The 22,307-nt window shown below is 33.2% G+C and overlaps 1 protein-coding gene across 1 annotated transcript in view; it reads left to right on the top strand.

Annotated features, from left to right (window-relative positions):
* LOC114326773 (unextended protein) overlaps positions 1-22,307 on the top strand; it is a 366,939-nt gene that overhangs the window by 307,202 nt on the left and 37,430 nt on the right. The window contains exons 7-8 of the mRNA XM_028275204.2: positions 525-671; positions 12,313-12,450. Of these exons, the coding sequence (XP_028131005.1) occupies positions 525-671; positions 12,313-12,450 (285 nt within the window). The remainder of the gene's footprint in view (positions 1-524; positions 672-12,312; positions 12,451-22,307) is intronic.

The raw sequence follows: 22,307 nt of genomic DNA, 5'->3' as shown, positions 1-22,307 counted from the left end.
GGAGTTATATTCGCGGACAGTCATGAAACCAGAAGTATATATTTGTTAGTCGTCTTGTTAAGGCGCGTCGAATAATATATCGCTTGTACTATTCCGGAGACTTTAAAACAGTACTTCCGGTTTAATTTTTAAAACCGGAAGTCCTAGTTCAAATTTCTCACCTTTAGTACTATCCTTGTACACCTCATTTGTCATTCTACCTAGTATAATGACGTATGAGTTTTATTTACGGACTGACGGGCGTGGATAATTCAACGTTTTCACGTGTTTTCAAAATTGGGTGAAAACAATAAACTGTTCTTTGAATAGGGCTTTTCATCGATTGTCATTTGTTTCGAGCTTCTGTCAGGTGTCATGTATATTATACCAATGATACAAACCAAAGACGTATGACGTAGATATCTTAATATTATACGACACATGACAGAAGCTCGAAACGAATGACTGAATGAAAAGCCCTATAACGCTATCATTATTTGAGTTAAGTACAATGTATAGTCTGACTAATAAAAATTAAATTTCAGGTAACAAAGGTCATATGGCATTTGTACATAGAGTTAACAACGAAGGGGAAGGTGATCCATTCTATGAAACCGTTGGTCTGATTACCTTAGAAGATGTCATTGAAGAGTTGATCCAAGCAGAAATTATGGACGAGACCGATGTATTTAGTAAGTATATATTTTTATAACGGTCAGTTGGCTCAGTGGGCAAAGGCCCACTCGATCGACAAATCTAGCGGATATACGATCGAGGTTCGAGCCCCAGCCCGGTCATTTGAAAAATAAAAAGGCCAACGTCGTAGTATAAAATTCTGTATGGAATCTACGACGTGGTCTGGAATAAACTGGTGTCTGATCGGCCTATGGAGGAGCGGTACGGCAAGGGATAAGAGCTTGCGGCTTGGAGATACTCCTCCATAGATCCCTACCGAAGGGCGTTGACGCCTAAAAACGGTATATAATATACAGTGATAAGCGCGCTAATAAACGGCAAAATAACCTTAATACATTGCTAAACAAAAAACTAGTGGAGGTGGAAAGTATCGTTATAAACGTATAAATTAACATTTTATTACACAGTTTCCCACCTTTAGACGTATCAGAGGAGTATGACAACTATCATTGTGACAGTAGAATTTTATAACATACTCACGTCTAAAGGTGGGAAACTATGTAATGTAATGTTAGTTTACACGTTTATAACGATAATTTCTACCTCCACTAGTTTTATCTCTTTTTATTTCGCAATGTATTATGTTTTCTATCTTTTGAATTATTTTGCCGGTTATTAGCGTGTTCATCACTGTATATATATTTTTTTATAACGTCGGTCGATAAGTCCCGGGCATAACCATAAGATGGCGACTCTAATTGACTATCCACATGAACTTTCGGGGTCGCCTGCAGTTTCTCAACTGTCATTAATACTCCTAACTTCATTCGTAACTTTGATACGAGAATTATAAAAAAAAATAATATGGGCGCCCGAAATTTCGGTAGTTGTTAACATTCAAAAGTATTCTGTCAAAATTTATGTTGTTCGGATTATTATTTAACGAGTTACGGTACTTGCAATGATGCTACTTTGTGATTCTGTAATTTTTTTATTTATAAACAATGGATTCATTTATCACTGTTATTTGATTGGAAAAATACCACCCAAACTAAGCCATAGCTCAAGAAGTGTTACCGAAGCTTCATCGATTACAACACAACTATTATTATTATAATAATAATATGATGGTTTGCTGAATACAAATGCCGTCGTATCCTCACTTGGAAGGCCAAGTGAGGCAGTTGTTCCTAAAAACATTGAAAAAATGCTGGAACTTATTATCAAAATCCGCATTTACACTTGTATACACGAACATTTGGGTAATAGAAAGCTGTTTTCCAAATGGGTGCCGCGTTTTCTCACACCGGATCAAAAACATCAACGAATTGATGAGCCTGGGTGCTCTTGGGACATGTTTTATCGGAATAAGTCTGAGTTTTTACATCGGTATGTCACAATGGATGAAACATGGATCCATCACTCCACTCCGGAATCAAATAGGATGTCATCCTAGTGGACAACTTCTGGAGAAACCGTTCATAGCGACCAAAGACGCAACAAACCACCGAAAAGGTTATGGCCTCTGTATTTTGGGACCCGCAAGGAATTATTTTCAATCCCTAGTTGCACCGAACGGGTTTATTAAGTCTTTTAAGGATGATTTAAAACTGTAGAATAAAACTAAAATTAAAACCATTTGGTTTTTAAGTAAACCTTAAGGCCCATTCTGAAAGAGGTCAATAAAACCAAAAATAAAAACCTTCTTAAAACTTTGTTTTCTTGAACAAGTGGTTTTAAAGCTGCTGTGAAGGTGCTTTTAAAACCATGTTAAAAGACACTTTAAGTGCAGGCAGTTTTATAGCAAACTTAAAAAGGTTTCTTAAATGGAGACTTTTAAAGACAATTTACCATATTAAATGATTCTTTAAACCCATATACTCTATATATGCCAACAAATTTTTAAATGTGTTATGATAGGTAGATACGTATTTGTAACCAGAAAATAATAAAAAGTACTTGGATATTTCGGACTGTCAAGGTAGAAAAACACTTGCGCACCCAACTTTATTGATAATGTTAACAAAAATAGGTCTAAATAACTCATGCGTCCTAAAATTTCTGACTTTTGGCTATTAAAAAAATAAAAATAATTTAACAATTTAAATCCGAAAAATTTTCATTTGAAAGAAAAATAATTTTATCTACAATTTTAATGTTTTAATGTTAAAATAAATCGAATTTATGTCTTTAAGTCGCTTATTTATAATTTTTATGTAAGTCTTATATTGTAATCTATCATGGCTTTCAGCATCTCCAGAAAGCAATATGGCCGAAATCCAAATAAAACTATTTGGTCTATCGACAGAGAATTGTTAAGATCAAATGGTTTTATTTTATACCTTTCCAAGAGCATATATCCTACATAAAAGCAAGGTTGGAATTAAAACTGTTTAGTTTTAATGCTGCTGTCAATAATGCCACTCGGTTTTAATGTGAATCTAACCTAAAATCGAGGCCTCGTAGTGCTGTCTGTGTTGTATTTTTCTTTTAAAATGACCAGTTCGTTTATATTTTAAGTACTTGCGACTTATTTCTTCCATACTAACGGTACTTCCACTTTTTACAACACACTACACCACTGTTTCGCTCTAAAACAAATGGCCGACCATTTTGGACATGAAAGAAGAGGGGATGATTTTAGTTTTATTGTTTCTAACAAGAAGCATAGTTTTGTCTTTACGATAACCAAATTGATTCAGTAAGAGCGTTTGGTTTTAATATAGCCTAATTAATAATTGCTTTTAAGAAAGCAACTGATTTACTGACGTAATAGTCTTGAGATCAAGTAGTTTTAATAATAGGTTTTATTAGCCATATTAGGAGAATCTTTAAAATTGCAATAAAACTAAAAGGTCACAAAATAGAATCTAATAAAACCAAACAGTCCGGAAGTTCTTCATAAAGCTGATTAGTTTTAAAATGAACTGAGAATAAACCATTTTAAAACCACAATAAGGCAAGTTATCTATTAAAGTTCTGGCAGTACATCTACAAGGTAACTTTAAAACCATTATCTTCTTATTTACCACAATAAAACCTTTATAAACCTTAAATAAAACTAAAATGTTTTTATTGTGCTACTTGGGTGACTATTTGAAACATGGATAAACAATCAACGCCAATATTGCATTGGTTTATTGGAGCCTTGGAAGACCGAAATTTCAAAGAAAAGGCCTCATTTGTTGAAGAAAAAACTATTGTACCACCAAGAAAATACACCGTGTCACAACTCAATGAAAACGATTGCAAAAAAGCTGAAATTGTGCTTTGAATTGCTTCTGCACCGCCGTGTAGTCCATATTTGACCCCTAAAGAGACTAACTACCTTTTTTCCGATCTAAAAAAATGCTCCGTGCCAAAAGAGATATCGCTTCGATGAGAAAGTATTTGCCGAAACTGAAGCCTATTTTGAAGGCAAAAAGAAGTCGTTTTACAAGGGCGGCATAGAAAAGTTAGAAAAGCATTGGAATCATAAAAGTTAGAAAAGCATTGGAGATTTGTGTCGCCGGTAAAGGAGATTATTTTGATGAATAAATAAGAATTTTTGCAAAAAACTGTTTTACTCGTTAGACCTGGGTCCTCTGACCGACATAATATTTAAACATTTGGCTTATATTTCGTTAATAATTAAAAATATTTACTGATTAAAGAGTTGCTTTAATGATAAAAAAGACAAAAACATTAAACTAGGCAAAGAAAACTTATAGGATAGGCCGATAAGATTCTTTTATCTTTATTTTTATATACATACTACATACATACATAAATATAAATTTATTGTTATGAAGTTTAAACGACATTATCGATTGTGTACACAAATTACATAACGATGATATTTGTGTCAAATATGTTGTTTATGAAGCTTGTCAAATATTAGCATCTTGAAGTCTACTCGTACAATGTCATTAAACTTGACAGACCTTTCCTAATATATTTACATATTTGTGATTCTATCGTAGTAACTGTACATACTTCTTGCTCGAGATTTAGTTTTTTTGTCTCATAAAATTTACATTATTTATATACTAAAAGGGCCGGTTGTTCGAACGCTAAGCAAAACTGATCATTATCAAATATTTAATTACAATTATATTTGATTAAGCGTACTTCTGACAGATGTTGCATTTTGAGGTTATGTTGACTGATTTATTTTATTATTTTGGTTTTAATTTAACCCTTTGAATGCTGCGGACGTCATTTGACGTCTTTGATTTGCCGTGCCTACAGTGCTATGGACGTCATTTAGTTATTTTGATTTGCCGTGAAGTGCTGTGGCCGACAATTGCAGTTTCCTGCGCACGTGTTCATTTGTGGGTAATTCAAGGCGGGGCTAGCGCTTGCTGAGTAGTGGGCGGTCTCTTTACGTCTGCGTTTAGATGTTGTTATTCACTCATTGCCGATGCTTGTCCCAACACGAAAACATTGCGATTTCTATCAGTTTTACTTTAGTATTGCATCATTTTTACATCAGTATCGTCCTATTAGTTTTTATAAATAATGGACGAGCAGCAACCGGGGCCTTCAAAAGCGTTACCAAGACCTAAGAAGGGGCAGTTTTATACTGAAAAAGAGTTACTTGAAATTCTTACTCGAAGCGACAGTGAAGACGAATACATAGAAAATACGCAAAATGCTTTAGATTCCGATGAAGAAATGGACGTTGCTCAAGAGCCCGAAGACCAAACATCGAATAATACCTACGATTTTCTCTGGAAAAAAAAAGACCTTCTACCAAAAACATTTGCATTTGACTCGTCAGAGGTTGGTTGCACAATTGATGGGCTGACTGCTGAAAATAAACCTTTGGATTTTTGTAAAGTATTTTTTACGGACAATATAGTAAATCATATAGTTACGGAAACAAACAAATTTTATATTTACGTTTGTGAACATGTGGAAGTATCCGCTAAGTCACGTTTGAAGAAATGGAAAGATACAGATTTCAATGAGATGTGGTTATTTTTTGGGATTACATATCTGATGCCTCGTGTAAAAAAATTGCGCCTCAGTGAATACTGGTCAACAAACACACTATTATCTACTCCAGCATTTTCTGAGCTTATGTCGCGTGACAGGTTTTTTCTGATTTTGCGAATGTTGCATTTCTCGGACAACAATCTGCCAAAAAACGGCGACAGTTTGGTCAAGATTAGAGCAGTAATAGACCACGTACGTGATGCTTTCCGAAACGCTGTCAAGTCGCATAAAGAATTGTGCATAGATGAAAGCCTTTTGCTTTTCAAAGGCCGACTCTTTTTCAAACAGTACATACCCTCGAAGAGACATCGATTTGGTGTAAAGTTTTTTGTTTTATGCGACGCAGTGACTGGGTACATTCTCGATTTTGTTGTCTATACTGGAGCAACAACTGACTTACAAACGAATAATTGTAATTTGGGTAAATCTGGCGATGTGGTGCTAACGCTTTTGGCACGCTATTTGGATAAAGGTCATACTTTGTATTGTGACAATTGGTATACAAGCCCCAGTCTGTTTGTATGGCTGTATAATAGAGCTACAAATGCGTGTGGAACTGTGCGGAAAAATAGAAAATATATGCCGCAAATGGCAGAAAAGCTTCAGAGAGGAGAATGGAGTTTCCGAAGTGATGACAAATTGTTGTCGCTAAAATATTGTGATAAACGAGAAGTATACATGCTTACGAGCTTACATAACAACACCGGTATGGAAACTGGTAAAAAAGATCGCCTCACTGGGAGGACAATTGTAAAACCCCAGTGTATTGTTGCATACAATAAGTTTATGGGTGCAGTAGACAAGACGGACATGCTACTGAGTTCAGTAGAGTGCGTCCGAAAAACTGCGAAATGGTACAAAAAAGTTTTCCTTCACCTTATGGATATGGTTCTGCTCAATGCAAACGTTTTGAATAATATAGTAGCAAAAACTAAAACTTCGTTGGCAGAATTTCAACTGACACTCATCCAACAGATAGTGGAAGAAAATCACAAGGGGAAAATGCGCACGTCAGCAGGTCGAAGATCAGTCGACGACAATCCATTGCGGCTTACTTGTAGGCATTTTCCGTCGCATGTACCTCCCACAACAAGTAGGAAAGTTGGACTAAGAAAATGTGTTGTGTGTGCCAAAAACAAAAAAAGAAAAGAAACAAGTTTTATGTGCCGTGAGTGCAATGTGCCTTTATGTGTTGTGAATTGTTTTGAAAGATTTCACACCATCAAACATTTTTAGAAAGTAAGTTCTACATAACAAATGACTATTTGGTTTTATTTTTTGTTTTGGATAATTTTGTTTTTCTTTTGTTATGGATAATTTTGTTGTTTTTTTGTTATGGATAATTTTTTTGTTTTTATTTGTTTTGTTAACATTTGTTTACATTGAATTTGAATGCAAAAATATGTGCAATAATTTTTTAATTTGTTTTATCTATCTTTCTATCCTAAGTTTTTCTAAACAATAGCGTTTTTGTATTTTTTTGTAAAATTTATTTTGTTTCAAAAAAAAATAAAAAAAATTATAAATAATTACCCAATTATTTTGTTTATATAAAACAACGTTATAAAGAATCATTTAGTCGCATTATTTAGCGCGAAAGCGGCCGACCGTTTTGACGTCAGAAATAGCCGCACTGGGGCATGAGTATCGCCGGAGAGAGAGCCGCATCGAAAGGGTTAAAATAAAACATGATTAAACTCTTTCTGATGTTAATTTCTTGTTTTTACTTACAAATCAATAATAATAATAAGCAATTTTTAATAATTTAAGAGCTGCGGCTATATTTTAATTACTGTTTTACCTACAATCAATAACTGATTAGTGTTTTACATGTATTTTTCATGTCGCGATTTGATTCCCATCAAGAAAATTGATTACAATAAATGATTGATTATAATCAACTTCTTGATTAGCGTTCGAACAACCGGCCCATAATGTCATAGGCACATCATCATTTTTTAATTTCCCATTAGTAGTCCAAGTAATGAAGCTTAGAATAGAACAAAACCTCGCAATTTTTACAGAATGGATGGATTTGCTTGAAAATTTGAGAATAAGTAGTGGATAGTCCAAGGATCAAAATCTATATGATGTCGAAAGGCGCTTTTACCATGGGGGTGGTTGCCACCCCATCTCGGGGTGGAAATTTTTTATTTATATTTAGACCGCAAAAGTTGGTAAAAACATTTATTCTAAGCAAAAAACGTTCTATACATTTTTTTGATAAAATCAATACTTTTTCGTTTATTCGCTATCGAAAGTGTTATGTTTTATATCGAAAAAATCAATGTTTTTAATCAGTTTTCTGCTAATAACTCAAAAAGTTTTCGTTTTATCAAAACAACTTTGCTTAATAAAAATGTACCTTTTGAAAAAATAAACAAATCTGGTTTTTTTAATTTGTTTTAAAACCAATAGTAATCGACCTATACTTTTTTATATGTTAGCTCTTATTCGTCAAATGCTAAATATTGTAGATTCAAAGTCAAACGACGGGAAATCTATGCATCTTTCGAGGATAACTCATTGAAACTAATTTAAAGTGTTTAAAAATATCTATCTCTAGAAATAAAAAAAAAGTCTCTAGCTCAAAAATTAAATAACTTATAATGAAAAGAATGTAAGTCCCTATTTTTTTCGGCAAAAAATTTATCGGAAACAACCCCCTTATCACCAGCCTAATTAACATTAATCACTGGCCCTATTTTGCCTTCTTTATTTATGTATTATTAATAGGTTCTAGAAGTTTGACTGGCTTAAAATTATTAGTTTTTAATAAAATGGAGTGGGTGCTCAAAAAGTCAGAAACAGACCTGTTAGAAAGATGGGAGAGAAAAATGCAAAGAGCTATATATGGAGGTGTGAAAATAGAAGGTCAGTGGAGAAGAAGAACTATATCAAGAGCCAACGATTACGATGACGATCAAAGCACAGAGAATACGATACTTGGGGCACATAGAGAGAATGGGAAGTAAACGAATGCCAAAAATGGTACTTTCACGAAGACCAATACAAAAGAGGAGGAAAGGCAGGCCAAGGAAAAGATGGAAGGACAGTGTATATGAAGACTTGAAGAAAAGTAACATTGAGAGATGGAAAGAACTAGCATTGGACAGAAGGAGATGGAGAGAGGTTGTGAAGGAGTGTATAAAAAGACTGAAATGTATTTAAATAAAATTTATAAGTTATGTAAGTTATATTAAGTTATTTACTATATTATTTATGTAATCAGAAATGTAAACATTTTAGCCCTAGGCCTACAAGGCCTGTTGCGCTTAATAAATAAATAAATAAAATGGAGTTAAAAGCGAATAATTAATTTTTGTAGTTTGGTAAAAGTTGCCCTTTTCTTCGGAATAGAAAGATTAGCATCAGAGATACGAAAAAATGTTTAAATATGAAATTGTAGTTTATTTAATTCCCAAGAAAATGGTTTGCAAAAAATTTTCCTACGGTAAAAATTGAGTGAGCTATTGACAATTAAAACTTGTAATAACATGCAAAAACCACCTTTATCAACCCTTTCAAAGTCACCTCTTTTTGAGAATGAGGACTTTAAAAAGATTTAATATTAATAGCCTTATAGATCTCATAAAAACCTATAAAATTCTTTATCACCAAACTTTCTAAGGTAAAAAATTAAAAGGTTACGGTTAAAAAATCAATATATTTTTTGAAAAAAAGAAAGAGAAATCAAATTGGAAGCATAATAATGTAAGTTAGCGCTGTTTTTAATCATTGGCCTTATTCATTCTTCTTTATTAGATTCTTATTAATAGGATCTAGACGTTTGACTGGCTTATAATAATTAGTTTTTAAAAAATTGGAGTCAAAAGCGAATAACGAATTTTTGTAGTTTGGTAAAAAATGCCATTTTCTTCAGAATAGAAAGATTAGCATCAGAGATACGAAAAAATGATTCAATATGAAATTGTAGATTATTTAATTTCCAAGAACTTGGTTTGAAAAAAATTTTTCTGCGGCACAAATTGAGTGAATTGTAAATGAGTATCTATACCAAAAACATTGATTTCTTAGATATAAAACTAACACTTTCGATAGCGAATAAATCGAAAACTATTAATTTTATCAAAAAAATGTATAGAACATTTTTTGCTTAGAATGAATGTTTTATCAACTTTTGCGGTCAAAATATAATAAAAAATTTCCACCCCGGAGATGGGGTGGCAACCACCCCCATGGTAAAAGCGCCTTTCGACATCATATAGATTTTGATCCTTGGAATATCCACTACTTATTCTCAAATTTTCAAGCAAATCTATCCATTCTGTAAAAATTGCGAGGTGAAAAGCTTCAGTTCCTGGACTATAGTTACTATCAATCTTGATAATAATGAACCCCACTTTGTTTTTCCCACTTAAGTTTTTTGGAGATCTACATTTTTTTACATTGAAAGATAAAATTCGTGCTAAAAATACAAAATTCCAAACAATGGGTCAAATGTTACTCGACGTTAACATATTAATATATTAACATACAGATGGGGCCAAAGAAAACAGTCCACTTCGATATTTGGCAGTAGTTATTGGATCTTAAGGAAATGCCGAAAAAGGTCATTTTTATTTTTAAATTACAATGTTTTGATATATATTTCATACTAGTGACGCCATCCATCTGGGCGTGATGACGTAATCGATAATTTTTTTTAAATGGGAATAGGGGTCGTGTGGTAGCTCATTTGAAAGGATGTTCAATTTTCTATTCAGTAATATAAACATTAATATCATTATTTATACAGGGTGGCCAAAAATAATTTTTGAATTAAATTAATTGATGTAAAAAGAAGAATGTATGTAATTTATTTAACTCAAAATACATTCTATTGTTATCAGAAAATAGAGAAAAAAATGTTTATTTGGCAAATCAACATTCAAACTGACAAGAGGTAGGTGAGAGGTTGTTTGTGATTTAATTAAGCGAAAAGAAAGTTTATTTGTGAAATAATTTTTTTTTATTTTCTGACAGCGGCACAATGTATTTTAAGTTAAATAAACTACATACATTCTTCGTTTTCCGCCAATTAATGTAGTTCAAAAATTATTTTTTTGGTCACCCTGTATAAACAATGATATTAATGTTTATATTACTGAATAGACAATATTGAACACCCTTTCAAAGGAGCTGCCACACGACCCCTATTCCACTTAAAAAAAATCATCGATTACGTCATCACGCTCAGATGGATGACGTCACTAGTATGAAATACATATATGCCAAAAAATTGTAATTTAAAAATAAAAATCAACCTGTTTCGGCTTTTCCTTAAAAACTAACAACTATTGCCAAATATCGAGGTGGGCCGTTTTCTTTGGCCCACCCTGTACATATGAATCCCCTGAGTCCAAATATGGAAATAAGAAGAAGAACAAGACAGGATAGATGGACCAGAAAGTTTCTGGAATAGCGATTAAGACAAGAGGCATATCGAAGCAGAGAACGACCACCGACTAGACTAGATGAACGGATGATATAAAGTGCATCACCACAAATTGGATGCAACGTGCTCAAGACAGAGATAGGTGAAACAATTTAGGGGAGCCTACGTTCAGCAGTGGACCAATATAGACTAATTGATGATGATTATGGCAATTACTGATAGAAAGGATTAGAAGGAGAACAAGTAAATGAGGACAAACATCTCAAATTTCAAAAGCAAAAATATTTGTCAATTTTTATATTTTTGATCCACTTTAAAATAATGATTTATAAATGTAAGAAGGGGAATTTATTTTAAGCCTTGAATTGAAGCTACTTTTTAATAAGATTAATTTCATAAGTATACGATGAGGTCATAAGATTATTATAATTATTTAGTAAATACAAGATAATACAAAAAGATTGCCGATGTATCAAAAACCTTCAGGCTTCAGGGTATGTTTTATTTTGTTTTTAAAACTTAATATATATGTATGTCATAAGATTAGATTTAACTTTAGTAACCAATACTTATGACTACTATTTATTAGAAGCAATATTTTAAAGACATTTTGTAGAAATTATTAAAAAAATGAATGATTAGAATCATGATGATGGTGATATGGTTGTTATATTGATGATTACTACTGATGAATTATTAAAAAAATACTCTTTTGGCGGCGTAAATAGTTGTTCTTATAAAAATATTTCTGAACTTAGTCAAAAAACTTGTACCTCAAGGAAAGTGGCTCCTATTTTTTCGTCCCTGCTTTGCTTTCTCTTGTTTTGATCATTGGAGCCCGTTGGAGTCTGAAAGATAGTGTACGACCGAGGTCGCCCCTTTGCTTGTTCCTTTTATATTTTGATTCACCGACTCGGAGGAGTCACTTATCTCAGAGTCTTTTTCTGAGCAATCTTTTTTACATTTGTTTCCGTGTCCATTTTATTCCCATGAATGTTTTCAAAAATTTAATAGCAGCAGTTAGCCCACACCGTTCCAAGGCTGCATAATCCCCCAGTTGGAGAACTTCCTGAGATATCGCTCAGGCAATACCTTTTTCTCGGTATCCTGAGATGAGCCCCTGGACTGGACATGATTAGGTTGCACCTCGGGATTACCGTTGTGTCCACCACCTTACCGAATTGTTTATGTTTTTTCTTTTTGAATATATTATTCCATTATTTGTATTCATTATAGTTCTTTTACCAAACCGATATGATAGTAGGATTTTATTTTTATTAGAATATTATTACTTTTTGTTAATAATGAATCATTTTTAGCTGACAATCGTTCTAAAAGAAAGAGGAATGCTGAAAGAAGACAAGACTTTACAGTATTTGCCGAGAAACGTGGTGAATTAAACAAGATGAGAATCAGTCCCCAACTGACACTTGCCGCTTATCAATATTTAAGTACAAGTAAGTAGATTTTACGTCCATTATTTATTATTTGTTCATTTACTGGATCAATTACATAAAATAAATCCTAGAGACAATTAATAACAATACACCATCAGGAAATAGAAGGAATGTATTAATGGTAAATTAAAGATATACCGGTATACGTAACTAGTTTTTAAAAGTTTGTATGTAGTAAAAGTATCATTGGGGATAGAAAACCGAATAAATCTGTTCCACGTAACAGTGTTTTGGTAGTTGTTGATTTTTTATAATTTGTTATTATTCCATACGTAGTCGTTTTTTATCATTCTGATTTTGAAGTTTCTTATTAAATGTCTCACCACATCGACGTCTGTGCTATAAAGAATTTTATACAAAAGAATTACATAAGAAAGTATTTCCCTACACTAGTCCCTGTATTGACAAAAGCTTGAATTTAATCTGTTGATATCCCGTCATATTTTAAACATTTGGACTTGGACTAATTGTTTTGAGGTAATAGAGCTTGAAACTCTTTAGCAGTATAAAGAGTTATAGAATAATGTTCTTGAAAACTGTTTTCATTTAAATTGTAACCTGTTGAAACGCTTTCACGTTGCTTTGTTTTTTTCTAATTTTATAATTTCGTTAGACATCCCGTATATTTTATTATTTTTTGATGTCCATTCTTACAATAATCTTTTACGACCACTTTTAAAATTTTAACTGTAATAACAAGCTCACTTGGCCCTAGATTAGGGTGACCAAATCATAAACTTGAAAAAACGGGACACATCCAAAGAGGGTTTGGGGGCAATACTCTTCAGGGGCCTCCATCGAGACCTAATCATTGAAACATGCTCTTTTTAGCTAATTTGAGACATAAACCGTTTTCATTAACCTATGAATATGGAATTTAATTTAAAATGTGAGGCGTATAATAAATAAAAACAACGTTTTTACGGGACGTTTTCTACCGTAGATTCCTTTGAAATATTCTAAATAATGATCTCTATTAAGATGCCGTTCTGCTATGTAAAGAAGTGTAATAAATATGCAATATTGATAATATGGATTTAATTTATACGATTGAACAATTGAACACACTTGAATATATACGAATATGAAGTTAAATTAGCACAAAGTTCCGCTACTGTAATATGTATTTTATTTCGTAAAAAGTGATGACTAACATGTTATCATTGAAATACACCTTACACAACTATTCTTTTGTTACGGTATATTCCCATTAACATTTATCTTTTTTCATATTGTTGATAATAGTAAAAATAACTTTTCCGAAAAATAACCGACATTCTCTCCTTCCACATTGATAACAAGCGACAAGACACCCTTGAATCAGCTTTTGTGTCACATAATATTATGCTGAACAAGTTTGTCCTACTTCTGTATGTCGCGAGGGCGAGGCTTCCTATGATTTCTGGAGATCAGCACATATAAAATATGTTCAGTGGGGTTTAAATATTCTTCTTCTTCTTCTTCTTCTTCTTCTTCTTCCTCTTTATAAGCAATTCTGCTTGTTCATTGGCGGATTGATACCTCTATGGAAGGTTGTCGCTCCATCTTTTGCGCGGTCGGCCGATACTTCTTCTGCCGATTGGTGATTTATCTCGTGCTATTTTGACCACACGTGTCTCCCCCATTCTGGTTATATGGTTGTTCCATTCTTTTTTTCTATTTAGTGTCCATTCGTTTATACACTGTACGTTACATTGTCTTCTAATATCTTCGTTCCTCTTTCGATCTCTCAGTGTATTTCCTGTAATTCTTCTCAGTACTCTCATCTCTGCCGTTTCCAGTAGTCTTTGTGTTGTGGCTGTATCGGGTCTTGTTTCTGATGCATATGTCATTATTGGTCTTACACTGGCTTTATAAATTCTTGACTTCATCTCAGTGTTAATATGTCGGTTTCGCCATATAGTGTTATTAAGGCATCCTGCCAATCTATTTGCTTTTTGTACTTGATTTCTCACTTCTTTGTCTAGGTCTCCGTAACTTGACAATGTAATTCCAAGGTATTTTACTTCCATTACTTGTTCAATACTGATACCATCAATTTCTATTTTGCATCTGATTGGTTCTTTACTGATTACTAAAGTTTTAGTTTTTTGAGATGAAATTGTCATATTGAATTCTTTTGCTCTTATGTTAAATCTGTGGACTAATCTTTGCAGACTATCTTCATCTTGGGCTATCAATATTGCGTCGTCTGCGTAGCAGAGTATTTTTACTTCTTTGTTTCCCATTCTATATCCTCTTCCTTTGTTGACGTTTTTGATGATTTCATCCATGATTAAATTGAAAAGCAGAGGACTCAATGAGTCTCCCTGTCTTATTCCGCTGCCTATATCTACAGGTTCTGTAAGTTGTCCATCTATTCTGACTTCCATCTTGTTATTTTGGTAGATGTTCTCAATAGTTTTTATGATATCTAGAGGGATTTCTCTATTATACAGAAGGTGGATTACATCCCTGAGTCTTACTCTGTCAAATGCTTTCTTTAAGTCAATCAGACATAGAAATGCTGGTCTATTATACTCTAGTGATTTCTCAGTAATTTGCTTTATGACGAATATTGCATCTGTACACGATCTTCCAGTACGAAAACCCTGTTGTTCATCTGCTAAACTTATCCTCTGATTCATTACGTCTTGTAAGATTTTAGTTGTAAGTTTTAGGGTAGTATTTAACAAGTTGATACCTCTGTAGTTCTCTGGCTGCTTTTTATCTCCTTTTTTGAATAGTAGGATTAGTTCGCTCGTTCTCCATTCTTCCGGTATTTTACCGGGTTTAAATATTGACTGAACAAATAAGAACAAATCGCTGATTCGAACTTTGTTAAGATACTCAGTTGCGTCGGCTCCAAGATTTACAAGAATCATCATGAACGGCAAAACATGGTCTTCTAGAAATTCTAGGTACCTAAAGGTACGTATCCATTACGTTGGTGCTCCGTGTGGATACGGCATGCGCTCCTCTACATATAAACCGCCACCGATTGGACCGCCGAGGGTCGAGATCGCCCGGAGTGGCGCTCACCCTCGGCGATCCAATCGGTTGAGAAACAAACAGCCGAATTCGACCGACGCGACTGCTACCCTGAATTCATTCCATTCTTGTAGCCGATAAGTAAATTTTGTAACAATTAGAGTTAGATTTCAAACTGGAAGTTTTAGATATAACTGCAGAAGAAAAGTGACGAACGTAAGTAATTATATTCATTGGAATTAATATGTATATTATTATGTACTTTTGTTGCTATTTTTGCCATAAAATATGTCTTGCACTATTACGGTAGGAAAATACCTTTCATTGTTGGCAATGTTTTGCTCTGTTTTATTTGGGACATTTTTTTCATTCAAGAATAATGGAAAATTGGCTGAAATCTGGGTCTTTGAAACGGAAATGTAGTGAAGTCACTGAAGCATCTGAATCAGCTGATTCAGTGACAACTAGCAGATATGGAGAAGATGGAAGTGTCCACGAGATCCATTCGAGTCCAGCTCATCCAAGTCGTTCTCCCTCAAATCGTGGAAAAGAAGTTAATTACCGAAAAGTAATTCGGGGAAAAATAAGACGGTATGATCCTAGCTATCTCACGTTATATGGCTTTATTCAAGTTGGCAACGAACAGGCACCAGAAGGCCAATGCGCTAATTGTCACAAAATTGTTGCTAATGGGTGCTTGGTTCTATCTAAATTAAAGAGACATTTGGAAAGTAATCATCCTGGTTTAACCAATATGGCCGAAGAAACCTTCAAACGTCGTGCTTCATTTTTTCAGGCAGAGTCAGGCATGATGGTAAGAGTCTGCAAAAATTAAAACAAAAACGCCACTAAAGCATCATTTATTGTTGGTTTGCACATTGCAAAAGCTGGAAACCCACATAACTTTGCCGAGGAACTGATTAAACCTTGCATGAAGGATGTCGTACAATGCATGTTAGGTCCAGATATGACCAAGAAGATTAATAATGTGCAGATGTCACATATCACTATAAGCAAGAGAATTCACACTATTTCAGACTTTGTAGAGAGAGAGCTTATAAATAGATTAAAAACTTGTGAATTCTTCAGTTTACAGGTTGATGAAAGTACCGACGTTGCTGGACTTGCTGTTATGCTTGTGTTCGTGAGGTTTCCATTCGGGATGAGGAAGAACTCCTTATGTGTGAAGAGCTTAAAAGTTATGCCACTGGTAAAGAAATTTTCAAGGCTATCCATGAGTATATAAGAAAAAATGATATAGAGTGGAGTAAATGTGTGGATATTTGCAGTGATGGAACGGCTGCAATGGTTGGTAAAATTAGAGGGGCGGTATCTAGAATAAAGGCAGTGGCAGAAAAGGCATCCAGCAGTCATTGTATCTTACAGTCCCTGGCCATATTATTATGGTCACCCATGAATTTTTACAAAAATCAACTATTCCACTAGGTACGTTTTGTTTAAAATATGATTTTTACATTTAATTTTGTTATGCAATGTTAATGTTATACATTAACTATATTATATTTAATAATAAACACCAATAAAAAATTTGAAAGCATTACATATTTAAATACTTTTAATAATTTGTTGAACTTCTGATCTTAATCAGATGGAAAATATTTGGGAGCTTTTAAAACAAGAAATTTCCAATGAAAAGGTCACTAACGAAATTTTTTTGATTAAAGGACTAACATATCATTGAAACCACAATGGCAAATTGAAGCAAAAAAAAATTTAACTGCATTCAAAGTATGCCAAGACGGGTACAAGCGCTATTCAAAGTTAAAGTTGGCTCAACAAAATATTGAAAAAATAAAAATATGTGATATTTTTAAATCTTTTGTTGGTGTTTATTATTAAATATAATACATTTAATAATAAGCAGCAATAAACCACTTGAAAATATCACATATTTGTATTTTTTTTTTAATATTTTGCTGGGCCCCCTCTAACTTTGATTGCCGCTAGTACCTGTATTGGCATATTTTGAATGCAGTTAAATTTTTTTGCTTCACTTTGTCATTGTGGTTTCAACGATATATTAGTTCTTTAATCAAAACAATTTCGTTAGTGACCTTTTCATCGGAAATTTCTTATTTTAAAAGCTCCCAAATATTTTCCATCTGATTAAGGCCAGAAGTTCAACAAAATATTAAAAAATTTAAATAATAATATATGTAATATTTTCAAATATTTTATTGCTGTTTATTATTAAATTTATTATAGTTAATGCTTAACATTAACAATGCATAAAAAAAATACATTTAAAAATCATATTTTAAACAAAACGTACCTAGTAGAATATTTGATTTTTGAAAAAATTCATAGGTGGTCATAATAATATGGACAGGGACTGTACATCGTCATTCTTTGGCTACTAAAAAGATGCCGCAAGATTTGAAAGACGTATTGGATGGGTCTGTGAAAATAATTAACCATGTGAAGAGCCGTTCGCTTCAAGCACGCCTTTTAAAGCTCGCAGATGAAGATATGGGTATGGATCACTTCAATCTTTTGCTCCACACAGAGGTCTGGTAGCTATCGAGGGGAACAATTTTAGGGAGACTATTTGAACTAAAAAACCCACTGATTATCATATTTTCACAATTATCACAATTATACAGGATCCAAGAATTAAAAGATGTCAATTGGCTGCTAAAATTGCGATACCTTTCAGACGTCTTCGAAATAATAAATAAAACCACCACTTCGCTTCAAGGCAAAGGAGGTGCGCAATTAGATAAAATCAAAGCCTTGCGTAAAAAAGTTACATTTTTCAAAGCATGTGTTAAAAAGAGGAACCTCACAAATTTCTCTCGATTACAGGAATTTGTTATAACACAAGAAATTAATCCTCAAACGAACTTCTTTGAAATTGTTATTGCTCATTTGCAAGGTTTGGAAGAAAGTATTGTGTCCTGACATTGACTCAGATGACTTATATAGCTGGATGATGGACCCGTTTTCGTGAGACCCAAAAAATAAACCTGTCGGGATGACAAATGAAATTTTTTAAAATCTACTTGAGATCAGCGAAGATAGCAGTTCAAAACTCAAATACCGTGAAGGAAGCCAAGAAGAGTTCTGGATGCAGGTATATTCAAAAAATATGTTCTTGGCAAGGTTGCAGTGAAAAAACTTGTGTGTTTTACATCGACTTGTCTCTGTGAGTCTTCTTTTTCCGCATATGCTTACATTAAAAACAAATACATAAGCAACCTTCTGTAGCTTCAAGGAGAAGCAAGCATCAAGGGATTTGAGGGTCAAACTTAAAAAGATTCCCATAATTATAAAGGATATAATGAAAACATCATCGAAACAGTTTCATTCATCACATTAAGTAAGGATATTTGAATATCAAACGTACTGTATTTTATTGATCTTAAATAAAGTTTATATTGAAATCAAATGAGCCTCAGAATTGTATTTTTTTTATTTTTTGTCGTTTCCCAAATCGCTTTAAGGGTTGGTGTGCCCTGAAATATTTTTAGCCCTACAAGGGTGCCGCGACTAAAAAAGTTTGAGAACCGCTGCTCTAGACGATAATAGTTATTTATGTACCAAGTCAGTAAAGTGACTCTTTATCGAACGAGTCTGATATTATGAGCCGATCGAGCGTAGCGAGCAAGGCGAATAACAGACGAGTTCGATCAAGAGTCTTTACTGACGTGGTGCATACAAAATTTTATCGCCAATCATAAAAAACATTAACACTTACTTAACACATACTTAATTACATCCTTCTAATGAAAAAAAAGTGTGTGTACTTTGTACGCACGAAAGAAGTTATCCTTCTATTATCATGATTTCAACGAAATAAATATGTTTTAAACAATTTTATCGTATTTATATTTAAATAATATACTAATTTTAATACTTAAAGTAAAATACAAAAAATTAAAAATACTGTTAATAGTTACGTCATTGTTTATGAAGCGTAGTGTGGTCTGCCGCAGCGAAGTTGATTTGCCGTGATGAATAGTTAGTAGAAAATCCAAATAAATATATTTGCTAACAAATTATCAGTACCTACATATTTATCACCGCCCTATATTTAATAGAATTAACAAAAACACCATTTCATACTATATTCGCATTAATACGAAACTTAAAAGATTTAAGAATTCTTTTACTTTTACACAAAATAAAAATGTCGTATGACAGTAATGACAGAAGGCTCTTGCTTGCATGATGGGCGATTTCGATTCTTAATCGATAGTTGTTAGGTATCAATATTGAATACCTAATTACTAAATCTGTAAAGTTGTGATTTATGTTTTATAAATATAATTGCAAAATACTACAGAATTTCATTTTCTGACATAAATTTAATTAATAATAACGTAAATTTTGTACAATATTTTTAATAATTAAAGTAAATAAATTTTAAGGTCACTCAAATAAATAATCGATTACTGCCATCGACCACTTACATTCAATCTCAGTTAATTTGATTAATCGCGGCAGGTAAAGTAAAATTCTTCTTTCATTACAATAAAGTGTTACTTTACTGCCGCAAATGGCGGCAAATGAGTACAATAATGAATGACTTTAGTGACGGTTGGCGATAAAATTATATTATCGTCACAGATATATTCGCTGATAGTAGTGCACGAAGAAAGTTGTTCATCTCATACAATAATACTATGTAATAATGTAATCATTTATTCATTTTTGTTCTATTTTATTGTATACCACTTAAGATGAAAAATTAAAGTTGTCATAAACTCATAAACAGTGCATGAATACACTAATTGCACAGCAAATGTCCGTTTTGGGGTGTAATTATCAGTGTCACAATGGATTTGAATGACAATTTGGATTTTGGTACTAGTTACCCTCCACTTCAAAATTGGACTTGTGCCGTTCATTGCTTTTACTTGTAGTGGAGTCACTGAAGGTGGATATGAGCTATTACCTCCGATTTCGTTGAACCTCCATCGATTTGCATGAAAATTGGTGAGTGGTTAGAGGATATCTCAAGGAACAAAGGTGACATAGTGCCAACTTGCGCTTTTACGCTGAGGGTGGATGCCACCCCATCTCGGGGGTGAAAATTGTTTTATTAAAAATAACCCCATAATTCGATAGAGGGACAAATTTCAAGCAAAATTTGTTATATAAAGTTATTAAAAGAAATCAAATCTTTTTGAGTTATTAAAGATCAAATATTTTAATTTTTCTTGAGAAAAATGCATGTTTTTAAGGCCGGCCGTTGTATGAAAGAGAGGTCCCCAAATGCCGGCGCAACAGAGAGAAAAGATTCTTTCCCGAGAGATGCTGCCTCTATCGGAGAAATAACGCAATAGATATCTAAGCGAGGCCGCAAACGGCAGAATTTTTAGTGAGTCGATAGTTTAGTTAAGTACAGAGAGTATGCAGGTGCGGCCTCGCTAAGATGACTCGAAATCGTTTTATATATCAGGTGCGAACTTTTAATTTTTTAGTAGGCGGTTTAAGGACGGGGTCTCGCTGAAAATTTTACTTGGATAAATACTGTGCTCGTATCTCGTGGTAAAATCTAAACCAAAAGTATTGGAGAAATCTATTTTAGTCCATGTGGTGAGACCGCTCCCGTCTGGGAAAATTTCTGATTCGGTTTCTTTGTGGATTCCTATTCAAACATGTCCCCTCTAAACAAATCTGAAGGGTGCCGGGCGGAATTTTTGGGCAGAAACTGTTTAAACAATTTTTATAAACAAATAGAAAAGATCACGTTTTTTTGCCCCGGAACATATATTTTTAAGTTTAGTGGGTCATTCTAAACAAGAAAGGTATCTTGTAATTTTTTTCAAAAATTGATAGTTTTCGAGTTATAGGCGATTTAAAATCTGAAAAGTGCGAAAATGCTCATTTACGAGGCCTAAAAACTCATATTTAAATTAGAACTTTTGAGGTTGCCAGATTCTTAAATTGAAGTTTAAACATTCAGCTTGAAGATTCTAAAGAGTGATTGTGTCTAACCCTAATTTAAACCGTCGTGTTTTAATTGTTAAATATACATGTCCATCCGATTTTTTTGTCGGTGCGGCGGGCTCTATTTCAAAAATCTCCAGTTTTCCTCCAAAAAATATTTTTTCTAGATTTTTTGGGACATTTTAAATAAAATAAGTTTCTTGACATTTTTCTCAAAAGTTAACAGTTTTAAAGTTATAAGCGATTTAAAATCCAAAAATGCGTTTTGGCATTTTTCGGAATTAAATCGCTTATAACTTTAAAACCATTAACTTTGGAGAAAAATGTCAAGAAACTTATTTTATTTTGAATATCACAAAAAATCTAGAAACAATATTATTTGGAGGAAACTAGAAGATTTTTGAAATAGAGCTCGCCGTACCGGCAAAAAAATCGGATAAACATGCATATAACAACTAAAAAAAAACGGTATAAATTAAGGTTAGACGCGATCACTCATATGTGGACCATATAGAACAATTTGGTGTTGCAGGAAAACTTTTACTTCGGATGTCTGGGTTAGGCCTTTTTTGGACCAATTATAACATACTACCTCCGTAACTTTGGAACCGTTCATTTTAGAAGGGTTATGCATAGGACCTTTTTTGTTTCAAATTTAATGTAGAACAATTTTGTATAGAAGGTTGTTCATGCTAAATCGCATAGTTTTAGAAATATTGACGAAAAACGTAAAAAACTACGAATTTACCGATTTCTCCCCCCTCTCCCCCCCAAACCCGACGCTCAAAATGGCGTGACTTTTTTCTGAACATTATGTGGACCATATAGAACAATTTGGTGTTGGGGGATAACTTTCACTTTGGATGTCTGGGTATGGGTCTAACTATACCATACTATATTCCCTAAAATAAAATGTTTCATCATAACGGCTGACCTGAGTAAAAATCACTTATTTATAAGTTAAATTTGAA

The sequence above is a fragment of the Diabrotica virgifera genome, chromosome 7 (assembly GCF_917563875.1).
Source record: "Diabrotica virgifera virgifera chromosome 7, PGI_DIABVI_V3a".
NCBI classification, from domain to species: Eukaryota; Metazoa; Arthropoda; class Insecta; order Coleoptera; family Chrysomelidae; genus Diabrotica; species Diabrotica virgifera.
This window is presented reverse-complemented; position numbering and strand designations above follow the sequence as displayed.